General features: G+C 40.7%; 1 protein-coding gene across 4 annotated transcripts in view; it reads right to left on the bottom strand.

Annotated features, from left to right (window-relative positions):
* Nucleotides 1-22,692, bottom strand: part of KCNIP1 (potassium voltage-gated channel interacting protein 1) — a 509,279-nt gene that overhangs the window by 323,855 nt on the left and 162,732 nt on the right. The window contains exon 1 of one of the 4 annotated variants that reach the window (XM_082213084.1): nucleotides 13,485-13,880. The exons of 1 other annotated variant lie outside the window; for it this stretch is intronic. In XM_082213084.1, the coding sequence (XP_082069210.1) occupies nucleotides 13,485-13,545 (61 nt within the window). In that variant the 5' untranslated portion in view covers nucleotides 13,546-13,880. Of the gene's footprint in view, nucleotides 1-13,484; nucleotides 13,881-22,692 lie in introns of those variants that run through there. 2 more of the 4 variants (XM_082213087.1, XM_082213090.1) reach the window with 2 other exon arrangements.

Here is a 22,692-nt window from a genome sequence, read left to right as displayed (position 1 = left end):
ATAGATTTACACTTATGGCATTCATGAACATAGAAGAGTGTTGACTGAAAAACTCCAACTTCCAATGGCACCAAATAACAATTGTTATTGTTATTGTTATTGTTATTACCCTGCCCATCTGGCTAGGTTTCCCCAGCCACTCTTAGCGAACATATTTAGGATGCATACTTGAATTTGCGAAGTGGTAGTTGTAGATCTACTGTTGTGGAAGTGAGCTTCCACCAATAGAGACACAATTCTTAAATCATAATTTCAACACTATTTTTTTATCATTATTTTAAAGCTCAAATGAATGTATGAAATGGCCCTCAAGTCAGGGTCAGCACTGGATAACCTGCTTCCCTAAGGCTACTGATATCAGCTGTCAGTATTATCCAATGGTCAGATGGCTGATAAGGAAAAGAATACATAAAAAGTAAAGGTAGCGGTGTTCCGCCATATGCAAAAGCTCAAAATCCACAGTTGGGTAATGTGTGGTTTGCGCATAACTCACTTGTGCCTTGAAGCCTTGAAGAAGCACAAGCACTATAGCAACATAATTTTCTAATATCTAAAGATGGGCTATGCATTTTGAGTTACATCCTCTCCAAGCCACTAGGTAATACTCACTATCTGTATTCAAATGATTCTTCTACCGAAATTAATGTTTTGCTAATATACAGACTATCATGTTTTTCTTTGCATCTGCTTTCTGCCTAGCCAGGAATCTGTATGTTTTATTTAAGGAATGGGACAGACCTGTATAACCACCAGACTTTTGTGCTTTCAAAAATGGGAAACAACAATTGCTTCTCTATTCCAGAATTCTAGGTGTACAACTTTGTATCTGTAACTCCTAGTGGAGACTTATCAACTACAATCTCCATCATTGAACTGAGTCTATAAGCTGACCTAATAGCTACAACATTTAACCTAATTTTTGTATGTTTTTGTTTATTTTTCCACCTCCCCCTGCACCGTGTAACATCTAGACTGTGGCACAATGGGTAAGTGTGTCTGGCTGATAACCAGAAGGTTGGTGGTTTGAGCCCACCCAGGGACAGCTGTGAAGAGAAATCCAGTACTGCAAGGGGTTGGACTGGGTGAACCTTGGGGTCCCTTCCCTCTCTACGATTCTATGATCTTGCCTAATAAAGACTTCTGAAAAACTCAAAAGCCTGATATGACTTTGTGACATAAAATGAAATGTAAATATAGACATGCTAGGTTCCATCCCAGAATTTGGGTATTTTTACATCTTAGTTTATGCTACCAGTCTGAAGACTTCTACAATCATACATTTATTTTTAAATTGGCAACTTACATTTTTTTGAAGCTGAATATATGAGCGCACAGACATTTGGAGATAGCAGCTGTGGGGAAAGGCCTGAAACTAAAATGTATCATGGTTTAAAAATGGAAAATGACACAAAATTTACCTACCACAATTACAAACTTACCTGTCAGATTTCAAGCATCCTCCATGCACATAGGCTGGAAACTCACCACACCCCTAGTCTTTCAAGAGAAGATAGGAACTAGGAAACATTGCCTATCTTTTACTTCCACCTTCCTAGGTTATTGAAAGGTGCCAATGACCTATGTCTCTTTGTGTACATCCCAAGTGTTAAAAATTCACCCCTCCATGTATGCTTAAGCTTTCATGGTCATACTGATGGAGGATCTAATGTCCAGTCAATCCCTCTCCTGATTTCACAAAGTTAAAAATAGCAGTTATTTCCTGTGAAAATTTGTCATCTGTTGGAAAACACTCCTCACAAGTATATTTGATATTCTTCTTTAGCCTAGGTCACTTAGAGAGTAAATAGTTCTGTTTCTTTTCTATTTTTTAATGCTACTTGTTTTTCCCTAATATCTCCACCCCTAATCCCAATAGGGTTTTTTTGTTTTGTTTGTTTGTTTTTGTTTGTTTGTTTTTAAAAATTGGAACCTAGGATCTGACAGTATGAATTGAAATATCTTTCTCCGGAATGCTGGTATGTACTGTTATGCCATCATGCTTAGACCTAGAGGAGGGTTAAAGGGAAAACAGATGGAACTCACCCAGCTAACTGGAGAGATAGCAGGCTGTTGACCCCTCACAGATTGAAAATTGAGCCATAACTCTTGGGAATTCCTCTTGCTCAACAGTTAGGTTGAACTGAGAGGTGGTGGCAGCAGGATGGTCTTGGCTTCAAGGCAGCTTAGACAATCTCCACACCATCCACCCATGAAGGTGCATATAGAAGACAAAGGACTACTGTTCCAAACAAAAAAGAGAAGTCCTGCCAAGCATACATGGACACTTTGGTGAAGTTTAAAAAAGGAATGTGGTCATAGAAATTAAAAGGAGCATTATGAACTTTCAGTCTTTTCAGTCTTTTCCTACTCATTCCACACGTCTGCCTGCACATTTACCCAGATGAGTGATAATATCAGACATCTAGGATGTGCAGTTGACACACCACAACATTCATTTATACACTAACATCAACTACGGCAACATAAAGTGAACTGGCATATACACAAGAAGCCTGGTTACTCGGACAGTTCATTACATTAGGCAGCATGTGATGACACTTATGAAGACATAATTGTATTGATGCTTTTTAAAAAATAATAATAATTTTTTCAATTCTTTTTAGCACCCCACTTAACACAATGGTTCTATTCAACATGTGCAAAACTATTAAATCAGTATTTTCTTGATCAGTCCATTGTAGAAAAATGAATCATTTAACAAAAATATTATGTAAATCTAAACCTGTGCCATCTGTTGAGGTTGGGGGAAGAGGTTTATCCATTTTTCACCAGTATTTGTTCATGTGGAGATTAACACAGTAGGACCTGCCTCACCATTGTGAGGTTGTCGTTATCTACCACAGAAGGTAGAATGACTTCCTCTCTAGAAAGCAGAGCAGTGAACTGTCATTCCAGAAGCTTTCGGGGGGGGGGGGGGGATAGCAATACTGGTGGCAGTTTTATACAGTTAAAGGCAAAAATAATAAAGCTGCTTTTTTAATACAGTAAGGGGGGGCAAGAGGGAACTGCCCATAACAAACATCTATTCTTTACTAATACTACTACTATTCTCAGAATATTACTACTACACCATGAATATGAGTGACAAATGGTGGCCATTTCAGTCCAGCACCAGTTTGCATAGAGTTCTCAAATTGCCCCCCTCCCACAGCTGGCTGTAGAGACTCCTTGATCCCCGTTCCACTTCACACATTCAGAATACATGCAAAAGAGAGGTGTGGAAGGGACTACAGTGGCTACACTACAAACTGGAGCAATCCTGCCCAGAGCTCAAGGAGTGTAGGACTTCCGGGTTAGCGCCTCTGGCAATGGCGGATTTCCTCTGATCAGGAGGAATCCGCTCCGTGGAAATCAGGGTCTGACCGCCACGGCGGGGCAGAGACCCACTAAAAACCACAGGCGGGAGAAGCCTGTGGATGTGGGATTCGGCTGGCACCTTTTGCGCCTCCCCTACCCGTGGGGAAACCCAGTTTCGGGGATCCGGAGCGATGTGGGGTGAGCGGTGCGGTGCTTCGAATCGACTGCTTCTTTCACGGAGTGAAGCCGCATTGCTGTTGCCGGAGAGCGCTGACTTTTTCCTGTGGACAATTGGACTCTAAACAACTACCCGTGAGTAGAACGGAAAATTGGATTTCTAAACTTCTTAATTTGGCATCGAAACGGGAAGGTTTCAAACAGGAAGTCCGCCTTCCTCTTTTGTAAATAGAGTGAAGCAAAGACATTGCAAGCTAAAGACTGGAAAGTCTTTTGTAAAGGATTAAATCTCCATCGGTTAAAATAACTAAACACCCCTTGGAAGCAGGAGAAGAGGGGGGAAATTCTGTCGTTTAAGCCAGCAGGAGAGAGAGTGAAGAAAGACAAATCACCACCGTTTCGAACCTGGGAACGGACTGCCAGTAAGATTGACGTTTTGGGAAAGTTCATTGACTGTGAATAAAACGATGTTGACAGATAGTTAAATAAGAGTAATACATTGTTTCCATTGTTTTCTTTTACACTTAAAAAGGAAGGGAAAAAGTAACTGAAAATCGAAAGAATGGATACAAATAGAAATTGTTTCGCCTAGAGGGAGCTTTTGGAACTGTTGCAGGAGTGGAGCTGGGGAATTTTCCAGCTGCAGAGATTAAAGAGCGTGAGAATCAGAGTTTGACCTTGGACAAGAATGTTGACAGAAGAAGCCCTAGTGATTGCATTTTGCAAGACAAGTGCTTTACTGGAACAGCTTCATGAGAAGATGGATGTGAGGATTATTAAAATTGACAATTTGGGACAAAAAATGACCGAGTTGGGACAAAAAGGGAATACCTATACAGAAATTACTCAGGAAATGACCCAGGAATCTGTTTTGATATGGCAAGCTGAGGAGAAGACGAAGGAGAAAGTCGTTGTTGAACCTCAAGTAATTCAAGTGGAGAGAGCCCCGGTCTCCCAGAGGCAATTTGATGAACATAAGCTGTTGCCCTTTATGATTGAATCTAGAGAAAGCCAGATTTGGTAGGATGGAGCCCTGCTTGGATTGGAGAAGGAAAGTTGGATAGATCCTCCTATGCAGGGATGCTCTGGCCTTTAGGATCTGGATTTGGGTCAGGGGGAGAGTGGCGCTCTGAAATATCTTTTGGACTTTAGTTCTGACTATGGAGAATGGGCTGACCTGTTGAGAAGGAATAAAGACATTGCTAGGTTGGAGCTCCCCCGAGATCTACTCCTCAGTGCCAAAGGAAGGAAATTAAGAACAAGATCAGCAGAAGACAAAGTAATGTGCATGGATATATATGAAGAAGATCTGCAGAAGGGACATGGAAGAGAGTTAAGAGCCTCGAACAGAGGGTCACCAGGTTAATGGACTATATGGTACTGATAGAAAGGACTGACAGAATCCGAGACCAGAGAGAAGAGACGGTGGAAGAAGATTGGGGGGGGGGAGTATATATATATAAAATCTATTTAGAGAAATGTTGCAGAATTAATGAGTGTTAGAAAAATGTTGGAATGAAATTATATGGTTTTAGTAGAAATGTTATAAGGAGTTAAGTATAAATTAGTTTTAGGGTTATAATGGTAAGATAAGGCTAAAATAAATTAAGATAATCAAATGACAGAAAACAGTGAAAGAAGGAAAGGATTTGCTGAAATAATTAACAACTAGAACACAAAAAGGGAGGTGTGAGGAGGTCGATGAAACAAGCTAATGAAAGATAAAGATATGGAAATATTGGATATGTTTTTAACTGTTTTTGCTTTTGTTTTTGTTTTGATGTATCGTGTTTTTTGTTGTTTTTTGTTTTTTTATATATGTATTGTAATGTGTTGATTTGTACTGTTTATTTTTTTCTCTTTTTTACTTTTTTTCCTTTAATTCTTAAACTTTTAATAAATATTATTTTAAAAAATAAAAAAGCAGAGCTCAAGGAGTGTATCATCAACCTATCAGGACATACAAGCATGAGAGCATATGACATTAATATTTCTTGCCCAATAATTCATGAGATCCACAAGCGGAACTGATTTAGAACTCATGTGTAAACTATTCAAACATGGTTGACAATAATAGCTCATAATAAAGTATCAGTTCTGAAGACTACATTTTAACAGCAAACATATCTGCAGACACCCGATTTGTATTAGATTATGTTAATGCTCAAAGTTTTATTTATGATGTTCGTAAATGCTGATGGGCAGAGAGGTTGCAGAACTTACAACATTTCTTGCACTTTTCAGGCATTATAAGTGTTAAGTTACCAGCCAAAAGTGGTCAATGGACATAAGTGCACTAGCACTCGCTCCCCACACCACCCTCCACTAACTCATGAAGGGTAAACTTCTCAGGAACAAAGCCTACTGGACTTGCAGAGGCTCACCACCTGTTTTGGAACCCTAGAAAGTCAGGGTTCTAAAATGCAGGGGGAGCTTCCAAAAGTTCAGAAGACTTTGTGCTTCATGAGTTGGAAGGCGATGAGAACTGTGATGGGGATAGGCATAACTAGTGAACTCATCCCTGCACCACCACCCATCATGTGGTAACAACACTAGGTGAAATGTTGGACAGGTTTGGGAAGCATTTTGAAGGTGCTTCCTTGAAGAAGATCTCCTGTAGGATTATGAATAAACAGTGTGTCATATTAGTGCAAAGGGACGCGGGTGTCTGTGTTCTAAACCACTGAGCCTCTTGACTTGCTAATTGGAAGGTTGGCAATTTGAAGCCATGCAATGGGGCTAGCTCCCATTGCCCTGTCCCAGGTTCTGCAAGCCTAGCAGTTCAAAAGCATACCAGAGTGAGTAGAGAAATAGGTACCACTGTGGCAGGAAGGGAAACGGTGTTTCCATGTGCTCTGGCTTCCATCATGGTGTCCCATTGCACCAGAAGCGGTTTAGTCATGCTGGCCACATGACCTGGAATGCTGTCTGTGGACAAACGCCAGCTCCCTTGGCCTGAAGTGAGATGAGCGCTGCACCCCATAGTCACCTTTGACTGGACTTAACTGTCCAGGGGTTCTTTACCTTTACCTACCTTACCATATTAGTTCAAACACATGTGCAAAAGAGGTAAAGGGGTTGTGCTGGAAAGATTGTGAGGAGAGAGGTTAGTTTAAGCATACATGATGGAAGGAAGATGGAAAGAAGAAGGAAAGAGATGTTCATAGCTCAATGAAACTGTTGACAGAGTGTATGGCACCTGTGAAATAGGTGAATTTGATCATTAGGAAAGGAATTGAATATAAAAAATGTCTATATGGTAATGTCTATATACAAATCTATAGTTCAAACCCACTTCAAATATTGTGTATCAAAAAAACTATTGAAGACCTCAAAAGGGTACAACAAAACTCCAGACTTATCCGGAAGAGTGGTGCAACTTCTCTGTGGTAAAAGTTTACAGCGCTTGCAGTTATTTAGTTTAGGGGGTGGGGGACATGGTATGTAAAACTATGGATGGCATGAAGAAAGTGGATAGAGAGAATATTTTCCTCCTCTCTTTTAGTATCAGCATCCAGAGTTATCCAAATGAAGCTGAGTAGGGGAACATTAAGGACAGACAAGAGTAGCTCTTCACACAGCAACCCATAGAATTTGCTCCCTCAACTTAGCCGGCCACAAACTTTAAAGGAGGTTTACCTAAAACCTTTAGAAAGGGAATTACACAAATTCATGGAGTCATAACTAACCACAATGGCTATATACTACCTGCAGCATAAGAGTCAGCCTACCTCTGAATATCAGTTGCTGGAGAACACAAGTAGGATGAGTGTACTCTGCTCATTTCCTACTTGTGGCCTTCCCATAGGCATCCATTAACCAGTGTGGGAAATAGAATGCCAGCAAGGCTCTTATGTTTTGGAACCTTGAGGGAATATAATATTCTACGTAATCCCTGATGGATCTTGTTAAATGGAGAATGGGATAATGTGGTTTATTAGCTGCAAAGAGATAATGAATCTGTGAATGGCAAAACTGTGTGTTGTTGAATCCTGGAGAGATAGTTAAGACGCCTTCTATTTCTCAGTGGAGGTAAAAATGAAGGGGCAATACTGTGATACAGAAAACTGATTTAGTACACATTGCATGTGGATTTTATCAGAAGGGTGACAAAATTATTGGAAAACTAGAATCCTTTCTCTGTTTATGGGCTGTGTACACACTGTGTGCACACAGATTCAATGCATCCCATGTGTAAATGTTTGGGTTTTTTGCATCATCCACATGACATTGTTTCCATCCAAGTGACAGTCTGCATTTAATTCAAATCTTCCCAGTCCATGGATAAAATCATAGGGAGGGGGTGTAATCCAACAGAAAATTGCATGTTACCTGTGGACACACTGAAGTGTATTATGGGTGGAATTTTTTTATCTGTGTGGTGAGGTTTTGCTGTGTCATCCATCACCCCCTGCTTCCACTGGGAAGGTACTCCTTGGTGAACTACTGGTGGAACTGGGTAGGACACACATTTTTTACATTATTTTTAACCCACCATTTTGTGAAAATCTGGCATATCAGAAAACTTGTATCTCAGAAGAAGCGTGGCAATGACAAATATCTGCATGCATGCCCACCGTGGACCTCAGTTTTCTGGAATTCAGGGGTGGGTGTGTGTGTGAGGAAGTACTAACTGAGGGGAGGGGACAACAACACAGAGTGGGAAGGCTGACAGTGGAGGAGCATCTGCTTTGCATACAAGAGGTCCCAGGTTTAATTCCTTGCATTTCCAGGTAGGAGACACGCTAGCCAGAAACTTTGGAGAGCTGCTGCCAGTCAGTGTAGATAATACTGAACTAGATGGATCAATGGTCTGACTTGGTATAAGGCAGCTTCCCAAATCTCATCAAACACTACCAACTATTGTGGACTTGAAACAGTGAGATGCAGTGCAATTAAAAGTGCTCATGCGTAGACAAAAACGCAGACAGAAATAATGGATCTGTGTAACCCATTAATTCCCTGGTGTGTACACAGACACTGATAGCCATCAATTAGAGTGGATCAGATTGACACATAAATACAATCAATTCATAACATTAGCTTCAAGTTACAGGGTTTGTATGAATGTGAAAGGACTTAAATGTTATGCTTGGGAATAGGGGTGTTTGTTGAAATTTGTATCCATGTAGCTTTTTGTAAATAGTGACAAATCCAAATAAACTGAATATTACACCCCCCCCCCAAAAAAAAACAAAAAGCTACGTAAGTAATCAAAGAATATGTTTTTCAGTTGGCCAGAAGAATAGTAATCTGTATTCATAAATGGTTCAACACAGTGTGTGCTGCCCAGAACTTGGCTATTTTTATAGTTATAAGGATTGCCAAGAAAACAAAAAATAGAGGGGAAAGCATTGAAAGGGGATAAGCATTTAAACTTTGATGAGCAACAATAATAATTTTGGTCTTTAAAATGAAAGCAAAGACTGGAAGTGAAAGAGAGAATCAACATATTCAAGAAGTACCTATGTAATCTTCAGTTAATGTTGGATGGAGATACCTAAATCCACTCTAGAATTAGTATGGGCTGAACCAACTGATTCCGCCCTACTGCTACAAAGTCCATTAGAGCTTTCTATTCCAGTGCTCTTGCTCTTCAGCACTCACAAACTCCTTTCATGTATACGTTCCAGGAATGAACACACATGTCTGCAAAAAGGCATCTTGGCTGCAGGCTCTGCCCCCAGTCTATACATGTTTATTAGAATTTCTAAAGAGTCCCCATTCAAGCAGCTGTACACATGACAGACTCTCTCCAGATGTTCTAATCAATATGCATGGTTCAGGAGTGGAATCTGCTGCGCTTCTCCCTCACATGAATTTAATTCATTAGCCTCAGCATCAACTCCTAAAAAGAGTGTGGGGATGGGGGTGGGTGAAGGATTTGAAAATGGTATAGGTGCAATTTATTCTGAACAAAAGGCCAAGTTAATTGTTAATAATGAGGTGACGGAGGAATTTAAGATAGAAAAAGGGACATGACAAGGCTTCCCAATTTCCCCATTGCTTTTTATATCAGTCCTGAAGGTTTTGTTAAATATGATTAGAAGGGACCAGTTGGTTAAAGGTATACAAGTCGGAGCTAGACTGTATAAATTGAGAGCTTTTGCAGACGATTTAGTATTGACATTACAGGAGCCAGAATCTAGTATTAAAAGAGTTTTGGAGAGTTGTTTTTAACTGTTTTTTATTTTTTATTTTACTTTTTTCTTTTTGTAATATCTTGAAAATTTTAATAAATATCTTCTGGGGGGAAAAACTCCTAAAAAGAGTGTGACTTTCCAGTCTTTGAGGCAGGCGTGGGGAACCTGTGGTCCTCCAGATGGTGCTAGACTACAGTTCCCATCATCCCTGATCATTAGGGATGCTGGCTGGGGTTGACGGCCATTCAAGTCCGACAACATCTATAATGCCATGGGTTTCCCATCCCTGATCTGTTCTAGACCATTATTTGATCACAATGTGCTATCAAAGAATAGGAAGTTTAGAGTTGTATTTTTCCTTGTGCAGTGGAACAATCTCCCCCTCTCCTTCCCCCATGTGCCAGCTGAATCTGTTCTGGAAGTTCCCCCAACCCCCTAAGTCTTGCACTAGCACAAAAGTGCCATTGAATACCACCCACAGGATTATAAAATAGTGGAAAAGAGCAATGCTTAGTCATTTCAACCAGACTCTTGCCTTGAGATGATGATAAGTTCAAGAGTAGTATTGTCTACTATGCAGCATGGTGGAGCTGCTACTCAGAAAAAGCAAAGGCCAAATCTCCCTTGAGCATTCTGTTCTTTTGACCCAGGCCTTGGTGTATGACTTTCTCCACAAATATACTTGTAATGGTTGTGCATCAAATAAATGTATTGTGTTATTTGGCAACAAATCTAAACTGATACTCCTGCATAGACCAGTGGGTATGATCTGAATCAGCAGCAGCCACACAGATAAGTGTGACTGATAATGGTTCATCATCATCACCATCATCTTATTTGTATCCCGCCTTTCCTCCAAAACCATGCTCAAGGCAGCTTACAACATGTAAATTACAATTTACAAACATAACAAAAGTAGTCATAAACAAGATATACAACACATCAAAAAGTACACAACCAAACTAAACAAATTCCATATAAATCAAAATTTCTAAAAATAAAGATACAAAAAAATTAACATCAACAACAGCAAGGACTGTTCAGCAGGTTCACCTTTCATAGCTGGAGTCTGTCAGTCAGTCAGTGCCTCGCCCTCCCAGGCCAAGTGGGAAAAGGGCCAGCAAGCCAATGAACATGTCTTCCAGGACTCACAGTCAAGAAGGTGTCTGGCCTTTTCAACAGCCTCCTCTTTTGTATCTGGAGTCAGTTAGGGCGCTGCCCTCTCAGGCCAGGTAGAAAGAGGCTAGCAAGGCAGGGAGCAGGTCTTCTAGAACTCACAGCCAAAATGGTTAGTACTATTACTAATTAAACAAGTGATTACTATATTGGTTATGTAATTTTTATGATAGAATGATATTAGTGGTTTGCCAAGTAGTTTATGTTAGAAGCACCCATCATTCATACTTAATCAGAGTGTGTGTGGCTACAGTTTGTAGGCAATAGGATGAGACTACTTACTTGGACAGCTTACTTGGACAGCTTATGGTTTCATTTACAGTGGTGCCTCGCAAGAAGAAATTAATTCATTCTGCGAGTTTTGTCGTCTTGCGATTTTTTTCGTCTTGCGAAGCACGGTGTCGGGAAAGTTTTGGAAAAGCTTCAAAAATCACCAAAGCCTTTAAAAACCTCAAAAAAGGCTACCACACCGCGTTCTATGAGTTGCTCCTCGAAGTCAAGTCGCAACTGTATTAACGGTGTTAAGAAAAAAGAAACAAACTTGCAAGACGTTTTCGTCTTGCGAAGCAAGCCCATAGGGAAAATCGTCTTGCGAAGCAGCTCAAAAAACAAAAAACCCTTTCGTCTAGCGAGTTTTTTGTCTTGCGAGGCATTCATCTTGCGAGGTACCACTGTATTGGGTTATAAATTCTACTAATTGACATTATCAAAAGATAATGTGTTCCTCTATTCACAGGAGGGTCTAACCAATTCTTTCCAGTCCTAGCTGCAAAAAAAAAAAAAAAAAAAAAAAAATCAGAGAAGCTCAAATATGCTTCCAACCTGCTTTAGAATCAATTGTGTCATGATCAGTAGAAAACAGTGACCACCTCCATTAGCATTGTTCAAGCACTGCTCTTGGAAAACTATTTGCAGTTGAAAGATCACCACCCACAGATATCCACAGGACACTTAACTACCACAAGTCACTTAAAAAAAATAATTAGTGACCACAAGCAATGTCAAATTGCTTCTCGTAGTACAGCAAAATGATGGAGCAAGCTAAGTTACAAACTAAGGGGGAATAAATTGTAAATAATAGCTAGAGCCTGGAACTTGAAATCAATCTGAATATTACAGAGGGTGATTTTAGAGCAAATCAGAACTGCATTCTGTGCATAGAATATAAATGGCTAGCAGGTTTTTAACTAGGCTTTTTGGAAAGCCTCATAATCATACAACAAGCACAATTACTTCAATAAGCCTTCAGAGTGGTCCCCTATGCAATGGACTGCTTCTACTTACTCTGAAGACTGAAAATGTGGTTTGGTGTGTCTAACCCACAGATATAGCCCTCAAATAAATAACTTTCATGGAGGCGAGATAGTCATTCTGCACACAGATAAGTCACTGAAACCCCATTGACATCTACAGGATTTAGGTAACCTGAGAACAATATTGCAGTCACAATCTACAAAAAGACTTTTGTGGGAAGATGTTTGGGCTAGATGCAGCCATTGCATTTGACTGATCAAATGTATAGCCAAGTATCATGTAAGTATATATATACATAAATTGCCTTATAAATCATCCAATTGTTTGCATTTAGGATCTGATTTCCCCACTTCTCCTTTATTGCTATTTGAAAGGCAGAATGAGTTGGATTGCAGAGAAGACAAGGGGAAAAGTTATTTTTAAAAATCTGCCAGAAACTATTGGAAGGAGATGCTGTTCAAAGGCTGTGATCCAGTACATGTAGTTTTTACATTGTAAATGCTGTTCTGGTTCCAGAAAGGAAGACAACCCTCAAGTTTTAACACACAGAGGCACACACACACACACACACACACACACACAACTCATCCTCTCCAACTCCACGTACAAGCCGCTGTACTTCAGCCCCACCCCCCTGGTGTGCCTCCAACTTTCGGCTTTCCTTCCTGTGATGCTGAGTTAACCCTACTGAGAAAACAGAGCAAACAAACCACCCACTTTCGACGCTGGAGACTTCCTGGAATATTAGCATGCTAGATGGCAAGTCTTGCCGACTTAAGGACTGAAGACGAAGATGAAAGATCTTTGAAATGCTGCTTGCTATCTCCCCTCTCTTCTCTCACTTCCGCTCTTTAGGGAAATATATCCCCCCTCTTCTTCCTTTCCAAATGATGAGCATTAGACATGCACTGGCAGCATGGCTTACACACGATTAAAGGAATTAACGTACGTCTTTCTTTCAGCAACCCCAAAAGGCTGCTGGAAAATGTTTTGCCACCTTGCTAGCCCCCCCCCCCCCGCAAATGAATGAATTAATAACACAGCATGGGACCGGGAATAAACAGGTTTTCCTCCGCGAGTGTGCTGCACACAGCAGGTTGCCGAGTTCTCCTCCTCACACACGTCTGCGTGAAAGGTTTACAACATTTCAAAAAGCAGCTTCCAACACAACCCCTGAAGCCACCCACTTTCCCCTCTTCTACAACCGCTAACACACAACGACGAGCTCAGACACATGCACACCCTTCGCTGTCGTTTCCCCCCTTAGTGCGAATTTGCCTCTAACCATCAGTGTGTAGCTCTGTTAGTTGCAAGTGGCACATGCTTCGCTTTGCTCTTTTTAAAATGCCCAGTGCGAAAATCCAGTCTTTGCAAACACACATGAGAAAGGGAAAAAAGGGGAAAGATTATCCTTACCTCTCGAGGGTCTTCTTTGTTTGGTTTGCAGAGAAGAGAACGTGCCCATTACAGCACCCATTGTAACAGCTACTTGGGTGAGGGGCTACACAAAATATGCTTCCCCTCCCTCCTCCCAGTGAAACACCACCACCCAAAAAAATCTGTTTGGAATATCTACTCGGAGAAAAAGGAGGAGGGAAAAGCAAAGCACTGCAGCTGAGCGTTCAGCAAGCGTTAAGCTTTCAGATTTTTTTTTCTCCCCCTTTCAGTCAACACACACATGCACTGACTCACAGCCGGCTGCACTCTTATTATTCAAAACAGCTCCCCATCAAAATTTAAATGCTAGGTAGATTCCCTCAGACCAGAGCTGGCAGCAGATGCATCAAAATATTTACTGGAGCACAGCCACACAAACACACAGGCTAATTTTTTCTCTCGTTTCCTTATGGCTCCAACCAGAAGCCTGTAGGTCTACAGGGAAAACATCAATGCATCTCTTCCATTGTATACTAAACTACCATTCTGTAGGCATGGCGAAGGTCTCAAGGGATGCCAAGGGACTCGGGCTGAGTACCAATCATGAATGAATGAATGAGAACTTGCTGAATGGAAAATAATAGTGAACCAGCTGTCAAAGTTGTGGTTCTGCAGAAAGCTAATTCCTGCTGATTAATGGTCTTGCTAAAAAGGCAGGAAAGAGCAGTCACTTAAAACTCTTCCCAGCCAGAGGACTGGGGAAAGCAATTGCTTTCCTCACAAAAAATAATAACCAACAGCTAGTAAACTACACCATGTCCATTGTCCCTATGCTTCTCTTACATGCAATGTACAGACATGGCATGTGTATTTTAAAAATGTGAATCACAGTTATTTTAACTTGTGCAAAATATAGAAGGGACACTGGCTGGTAGCAGTGCACCACTGTCTTTCCCCTAGAAAATATATGTGATAGGCATCATCATTATCTGAATCCCAATCAATTCGCTTTACATTCACATTCCTGCTCCAATCATATAACACTATCTAAATGTCACTCTTCAACTGAGGCGTTTGTACTTCTAAGGTTTCAGGGAAATCCAGGTTACACTATGTGTTGGTATTGACCATTTTGGTCAGAATATGATGTAGATTGTCTATTTCACACTAAGAATGAAAAATGGACAAAGGGTAGAGCGAAGTCAAGCCTAATTAAGCAACCAAGTCAGAGCACAGGAGTCAGCTTGCTGATCACACATCCTTTCAAGAGAGCAGCATTTGTGATAATATTTCATGGTATTGTGGAAATACCCTGTTCTACAGCAGGAAAAATGTATTCTATCTTAGTGGTTCTATAAGTCATTTCTATATTATGATGATGATGATGATGATGATGATGATAATGATTACAAACATTAACCAAATTTGATACACCAAACAACTTTGATGTACATTAAAAACTATAGATTTCAGATCATTAATAGGGTGAAAATGATTCCCAAATAAAGTTTAGAGTGGTTGCTTTTTCTGGAATAAGGAACACTTTGCACATATTGTTAGAAATATATATATCATTTTACTGCCTCAGCACCTCCCTGCCAAAGGATGTAAGGCTAAGTTGTGCCCCCAAATATATTTGGGCTTTGTATGGTTGAACCTGATGCTTTGTACTGTGGAGGTTTTTTCTTCTTCTTATGGACTATCACACCCACCCTTGCTTTTCATACAGAAATTACGGCACAGAGCTTAAAATAATGCCAATCCATACAATGTACACCTCACATAGCCTTATTGAATACACCCTCTTACATATCAAAATAGCAAAGTTACAGTAATACCTTTAATAGACCCAACCCAAAAATCACAAACAATGCAATATTTAGTCTGAGCAGGGCATGAATGACAGAAGCTACCCTACCAGCTTGATTACAGCTAGAGATGGTTGAAATCTCCCTAAGAAATAACATCTTTCGTCTTCCCTTGAAATTCCTGCACATGTTTTTCCTGGTGCTTCACCTGAACAGCTATGACAATTAAAGATGTGGCCAACATTCTGAAACATCTGAACCCAGTATTGGAACAACATTGCTTTACCATCTCTCAAAAATCCTAAAGTGGCTTTGCCTAAGCAAAACCTTCCAAATTCCCTTCCACTATCTATTTATTCAAAACTCAGTGGGTACTGACAATGCTAATCATGATACAAAGGATGAAATTCACAACCTCTGTGTTGCACAGAGCACCTAATTCGGCCTCCTTTCAGTCTCACTGCCATTCAGTGACAGATCCTTTGTGTGACATTGCATCCTGTTACTCACATTTTGCATGCACCTTTCAAGTGAAACTTGTATTTTTGTGTGCACTTTTTGCATACACACAAAAACATTCAGAAGTACAGAGAAATCCCACACACGATCCCACACAACTTTCCACATCATGACTCATGCATTTTGGGTGACAGCACCACAACGCTAAAACATGAACATGTAAAATGAATTGCCCTACGTAGTTAATTACACAGAAGAGATGCCACAGGGAAAAACAAGTGGAAATTAACTCCTTTCATAATGCTTTTTGGCATTTGTTGGACTGCACCCAAAAATAAAAGCATTTGATTGGCATAGGCCAATTCAGCCGACCACCTACGTGGAGAATGGTGGGAAATACACTGCCAGCTTTTGTGAGGAAATCATGAAGGGTACTAGCACAGCAGAGTTGAACCCGTTACCAAGATGTCTGTAATTCTTGTAGCTTCAGTGCTAGTGTCTGAGTATGGCAGCTGCTGATCTCACAGAGCACCATGTTTTTCTGGGTGGATGAGAGCCTTAACAGTTGTTTTTAATTTTTCTTGTAATTTATATTTTTCATTACAATCTGGCTTTAGCATAATTTTACCATAGAAAGGTAGTTTTGTATTGTCCAAACAAAAAAGAAACATAAACTGGGAGTACATCTGCCACTGACAGCCTGACCCCAATTGCATCCCCACTTCCTGCTTACCAATGTACATGGCAACCTCATTCACAACCTACCAACTCTTATCTCCATGTTCCATCTAACCCCCCCCCCCTCCTCTGCCTCTCAAGCAGACCCATGCAAAGCTTGTCTGAGCCCAGGACAGGAGTCTTGTTAGAACAAAGTTACTGAACTTAAACAAAAAAGCAGCCGGTCCCTAGTGGGGCCACACAGCAGGCTTAGCCCTCCAAGGCCAGGGACAGAGGCAGATTTAGGGGAGTGCAATTGGTTCAGTTGCACTGGGTGCAGAGCCTTGGGGAAGCAGCAACTATGTTGTAGACAGGAAGGTGAGAGGCAAGGAGGCATTGAATTTGGGGACCTCAAGGTCCACCACTGCCCAGGCCAAGTATACCCAGCTACCTCCCCCTCTGAACGGGGCCTACTCTCAGGCTTGGTGCAATCTGCTCTGACCCAATCTATTGCTCTTGAGCTTGCTTGTGGATCAGAACACAACACTTGGTTGGATTGCACATTGGATTATGGTCTGCAGTCCATTTTATATTAAAATATATGTACAAAATGTGTATTTTATGGATGAATGCACTGGAAAAAATCAAAAACGTGGCTGCTTTGTTTAAAAAATGGTTATCCTACATTGAAAGTATAAACAAAAAGCCTACAATTCAAAAGTAGACTTATTGTGTGTCATTTCAAGAAATCCACAGAAAATGGAACAGACCGGACCGGTGATGGAGTGTTGGAACAACTGAAACATGATGAAATTAGTTGCTCATCCCTAACCTCAGTTCTCTGCTTCGGTCAGAGAAGAATTAGTTTTTTTTTAAAAAAAAAAAGTTTCACAATGTGAAATGCGGGGTGGGGGGGGGACCCATTAGGGATGAAAACTAAGATCATCATCACCCATTCTGATGGTATACATGCTTGAGATCATGTAGAGTAAAAAATGAAGGAGGAAGGAGTGACCTCACATATACCCACAAAAAGGCAGGGTTGTCACTGCATAGCCATATATATGTCTATGGTGGCAACAGCATTTTAAAAAGCAAAGGAATGAAGCCCCAAAGCCAACCCACCCATGTGGCTAGGTGAGGCAACCACCTCAGGTGGAATGATCCACAGGGGCAGTAGATCCAGTGTCCAAGGAATGCATCACCCATTGCTGCTGCTACTGCTGCTGCAACAGCTGCAGTGTGTTTCTTAGAGGCCACATCTATCGCCTCCTCAACAGCCCCACCACCACCACCTGTACTCTTGGTGAATATGAGGCTCCTATCCATGTCCCTGATATAACTCTTCATTCACCTCTTCTTCTCTCTCAGGGGGAACATATTGTGGTTCATCTGAGGCTCCAAAAGGACTTGGGCTGGCCCTGCCCAAAGCCTTACAGCGCCAGAGCATGACACGGGAATGAGGGAGGTAGAATGGAAGCTGATGAGTGAGGAGACATCATGCAACATACACATACAAGTGGAGATGAAGGGCACAATTACACACAAAAACCGTAGTGGGATGGTGAATTTATGGCTCAAAGCAAAGGGGGAGGGTGTCAGCAGTGGCAGCCACAGTGAGTGCAATTGACAGGTGTCCACCAGAGAGTTTTTTCAAAAGAGTGTGTTGGCAGTCTAGCCTCCTGGTAAGCACGTGAGCAGATACTTTATCAGCAAGGGAATGACCTGGTGGTTTCTTCAGGTTGGGACTAAATGTAGATCTCAACACTAAAGTGTTAAGAATTGCTAGCAGCCAGTTCCTGCACAGGTCTACTTGATTCATGTTTCTTCCTCCCATGTAAATGTGTTCTGAAGTGAAATTCTGTGAATTTCCTCTCTGAACTTTCACTTAACAATTTCATGTAGTGTTTAACTTGAATGACTCCTTTAATACTTCCAGATTTACCTCCCAACACAACACTTGCTCTGCCCTCTACCACCATAATCAGATGAGCACAATAATGAGCAGAAAAAACACACCCTCAGTGATCATTGTCACCAACATCATCCTGCACCCAAATAATGGGGTAACACCAACCCACCCCTGGGGTGTGGATATGCTGCTGTGTGGTTTTTGCTGGTGCCTCTTGTCTCTCTATAACTACATTTAATTTCAAGTCCCAACCCTATTGGGATCAGTAACAGAAAAAATAATTATTGAATTGCACAAGGGATGTGTACTGTGCTCAGGTCCTGTCTGTGGATTTCCCATAGGCATGCAGTTTGCCACTGTGAGAACAGAATGCTCTTCTTATGCTCATATGGGTGCAAAAGTGGTTCTGAGATGTATAGGAGCTACCAGGGGATGAGGAAATAATACAAGTGAAGGATAGGAGTACTGAGCATGTGAAGAAAGCACATGGGATTTAGTAGCTAATCATATATAATGAGATTCCTAGGATACGGGTATTTGGAAGACTTTTGAAGTTTAGACTTCAAAAAAATGTAGACAGTTCTAAGCATTTGAATAAATACAGAATTTAAACAGAGTCTTGGGGAAAGTAATATATAAACAGCAGTTCTGGAAACTGATACAAATTTTTCATTGGAAACAGCATAGGCAGACATTTTGTCATTCTTTTCCTCTAAGTACCCTTCATTGAACGGTATAATAAATTCTTTTTTCAGAATTTCTCAGAGCAAAATTTCCTACTTCCTTTCTACAAGTATTTTAAATGGCTGTTGAAACCTCCCCACCTTACTTACATCTCCTAGCTAGCTGCATAGCAAAAATGATCATCTTAAGCCAGAGACAAATAACAGTAACAGTAAACTTCTGCCTGGAGCAGAGCCCGTCCATCACTGGAACATCAGGGCATAGAACAAGTTTATCTGGCAGCACAAAATGTACTGACAGGATACAGCTGGCAAATCTGTGCACTGCAAGGATGCAAGTTATTGCTGGACACATGTCAACAGTTAGATAATTAGATTAGTTTACTAGGTATAACTAGGTGGTTTCCTGTTCTCACTATTTATTTATTTTTACAAATGACAGCTTTCATTTGCCCCAACTCCTGGCTGACAAATAATGTCCACTAAGCAATGTGCATTGTGCTATCCACTAAAAACACTTGGTGATATACCCACATAATTCTTCAATCTGTCATTTCAGAATCTTCAGGCAACCTTCTCTCACTTATGGAAGCAGCAAAACAATGCCTGCTGTAGCAACAGATCTGTGTTTTTTTTATATCATCACATAAAGATTCTTAATCCCATGGATCACATTATATGGATTATTAAGCAGTATTTTACAGAGGTATTACATTGCATGGTTGGCCCATAATGATCCCCACAAACATGAAAGCCATGTATGCATCTCATGGTGTAGCTGTCCTCCCCCCGGTAATCACCCATGAAACTGAACTAATTGTTTAAACAAAACAAATGGAGTGAAGAATATGAAGCTTCATCATTTAGTTGTAGACTGTTCAATGCACTTCTTTGCCCTGACCTTTGATTTTGTATACGTATATGTATGTATATATATAGCTTACCTTTTAAATAAAATTGTTGCTGTTGTTGTTTTATTTGTGCCCCAGTTACAAACTTATTCTAAACATGTCCTGGGACATTATGGTGAAGGGTGGAGTAAGAAAAGTAATAAATAACAACAGCATCGAAGAATGTGTGCTTTGCTTGTCTTCCCCTCTCAATCTCAATTAGCTATTGCACCACATATATGTGTGTGTGAGAGGGGTGGGGCTGGAGTGTTAAACTAAATACTATATTAAAAAGGGATCAAAAATATATACTTCATAGATATTATACAATGGACTAAAAGCATTATAAGTTATCTATCCAGGGCATGGCTTCTGTGCACAATTTCTCCCCCCCCCCCATCTCTCCATTCATTAGGTCTCAGTTGCTTCCTCCACTACCAAGACATAGAACCACCATGCCAAAGGCCATGCCAAAGGCCATGACAAACCTGCAGCAATAGTACCAATAAAATAGTGCAGAACATGCATCCATAATATAAGCCAATGTATGTGATGTAAGGGAGAGAAAATACCAGAGACACCAACAAGCTTAATTCTAGATTGATTTCAGATTAAACCTCCAAATCACAACAATTTATAGCAATGTTATCTAATTTTTTTGTCCTGATGTTAAGTTACCAAATAGTTGTCATTCAGATTCAGGCATGGAGTTATTCATTCATATGGTTGTCCCCTCACAAGTGCAAAAACTATGAGACAAAAGGAGGGTTGGCAGGCAGCCTAATAGCTTCAAGTAATTATGTACCTATGTTTACTGAAACTCAACAGGTTTATTTTTTCTGCTTAGTTCCTTATAAGTTAAAAGGGGGAGTGAAGGACCCCTGGATGGTTAAGTCCAGTCAAAGGCGACTATGAGGTGTGGTGCTCATCTTGCTTCAGTGCCATACACGCTGTCAACAGTTTCACTGAGCTATGAAGGTCTCTTTCCTGATTAGTCAATATACTGACATAAGATCATCATGTATGCTTAAACTAACCTCTCTCCTTACCTTTCCAGCACAACCCCTTTACCTCTTTTGCACATGTGTTTGATTTGCACTAATATGGTAAAGTAGATAAATGTAAAGGACCCCTGGACACCGGTTAAGTCCAGTCAAAGGTGACTTTGGGGTGCGGCACTCATCTCTGCTTTCAGGCCGAGGGAGCCAGCATTTGTCCACAGACAGCTTTCCAGGTCATGTGGCCAGCATGACTAAACTGCTTCTGGCATAACGGGACACCATGATGGAAGCCAGAGCACTTGGAAACGCTGTTTACCTTCCCGCTGCAGCAGTACCTATTTATCTACTTGCACTGGTGTGAAAGTAGCTCCTTATATTGCACCTATGACCTGGTAGATGAATGGTAGGCAAAAAGGTGCAACGAATAACCAGTGCTTTAAAGGGATAATCTAAGGGCGGGATTAATTTAACCAGTCATGTCAACAAAAGCCCTACGCAAAGACTTCCACTTGTGCAATGGGGCTTTCCCCCTCTCCACTCCCTGAAATTGGCTCTGAAGAACAGCACAGGAAGGAGAGACTAGAGGGGGATTGTTCCCTCTGGTTTGCACAGACAGAATGAGCAGAAGAGTCTGACATTGAATTTCACCCAATCTGTTCATATAAACTTCAAACAAACTGCAGAGATGATATCATCCAGAATGTAATGACAATAAATTTGAAACAATTTTTTTTTTAAATACAAAAATACAAATTGATTATTTAGAGGTCAGATCCTGCCACACTTTCTCATGTAGAGCAGCAGTATCATAGAAAATAATAGGCAAGACAGTTTTGGAAGATCTATTGAAAAGGCAATAAAACAATTTATTAGTATAGCTGTACAGGCCCAAAGCAACAACTCTCTCTGGATCTTGAAAGCTGCCCCAAATAATCTTCGACTAAAATAAAAATGTCACATTTCATTCATGATTCTGAAAGTGGAAATAAAAATGCTGAAGTGTGCATGAAAAAATGAGTCCAGTAGCAATGGGATCATCTAAAGCTAAATATAAAAGATGGGTAATATGACCAGGAATGTGGAAGCTCCTTTGCTTTGTCTATACATAATAAATATTCTGGGAACTAACATAAAACCACACCATTTACATTTAATAGCTGAACAGGACTGAGCATTTTGAGTGTTCAGCAAAAGGAAGAATAATGCATCATACGCAAATAAGAATTAATGAGGTTTTTTCCCTTGGCAAAAAAAATGACAAACTCTTAAGTCCAGGCATTTCAGTATCGCTAGGCAGCTCTCAAGTCTGGCATGTGTACCCAGGAAAGAGTGTAGTGATGCAGTGCTGTGGGATAGCTTTACATCATCAGTTCACATATGATAACTGCATTAGCTTACAAGCAGGAGAGACCTCTTCAGTGATGAAACAAAGCAGGGATGTCCAAATACATTTTGCAGCCTGATGTGAAATACAAGATGGTACCACTCTCATTCCATACACAGAAGCTGACCCAGACTTGTATTTTGGCACCGGTGATGGCCCAACAATTCCCCCTTCCCACACTCAAGGGCAGTAAGTTAGCACGAGTGAGTCCATGGATAAGGGCTCAAGGCAGGCCACACTGCACCCACAGCTCTATCATCCAATATCTGGTCCTCACACCTTGCCCCACACTTCAGCATCTGCCATCTGAAATGGTGTTTTATTCTACCTAATGAGATCTATATAGGGTTGAACAGACAGATCTTTCCCATGATCCAGTTTCATATGACCCTCTTCACATTGTAAGTGAAAGCAAGCAAACAAACAAAAATCACCAGGTGAAGAAGACAGTCA

Source organism: Podarcis vaucheri (assembly GCF_965113315.1).
Source record: "Podarcis vaucheri genome assembly, chromosome: 2".
NCBI classification, from domain to species: Eukaryota; Metazoa; Chordata; class Lepidosauria; order Squamata; family Lacertidae; genus Podarcis; species Podarcis vaucheri.
The sequence above is the reverse complement of the archived record's forward strand: the minus strand, read 5'-3'. Positions and strand labels throughout refer to the sequence as shown.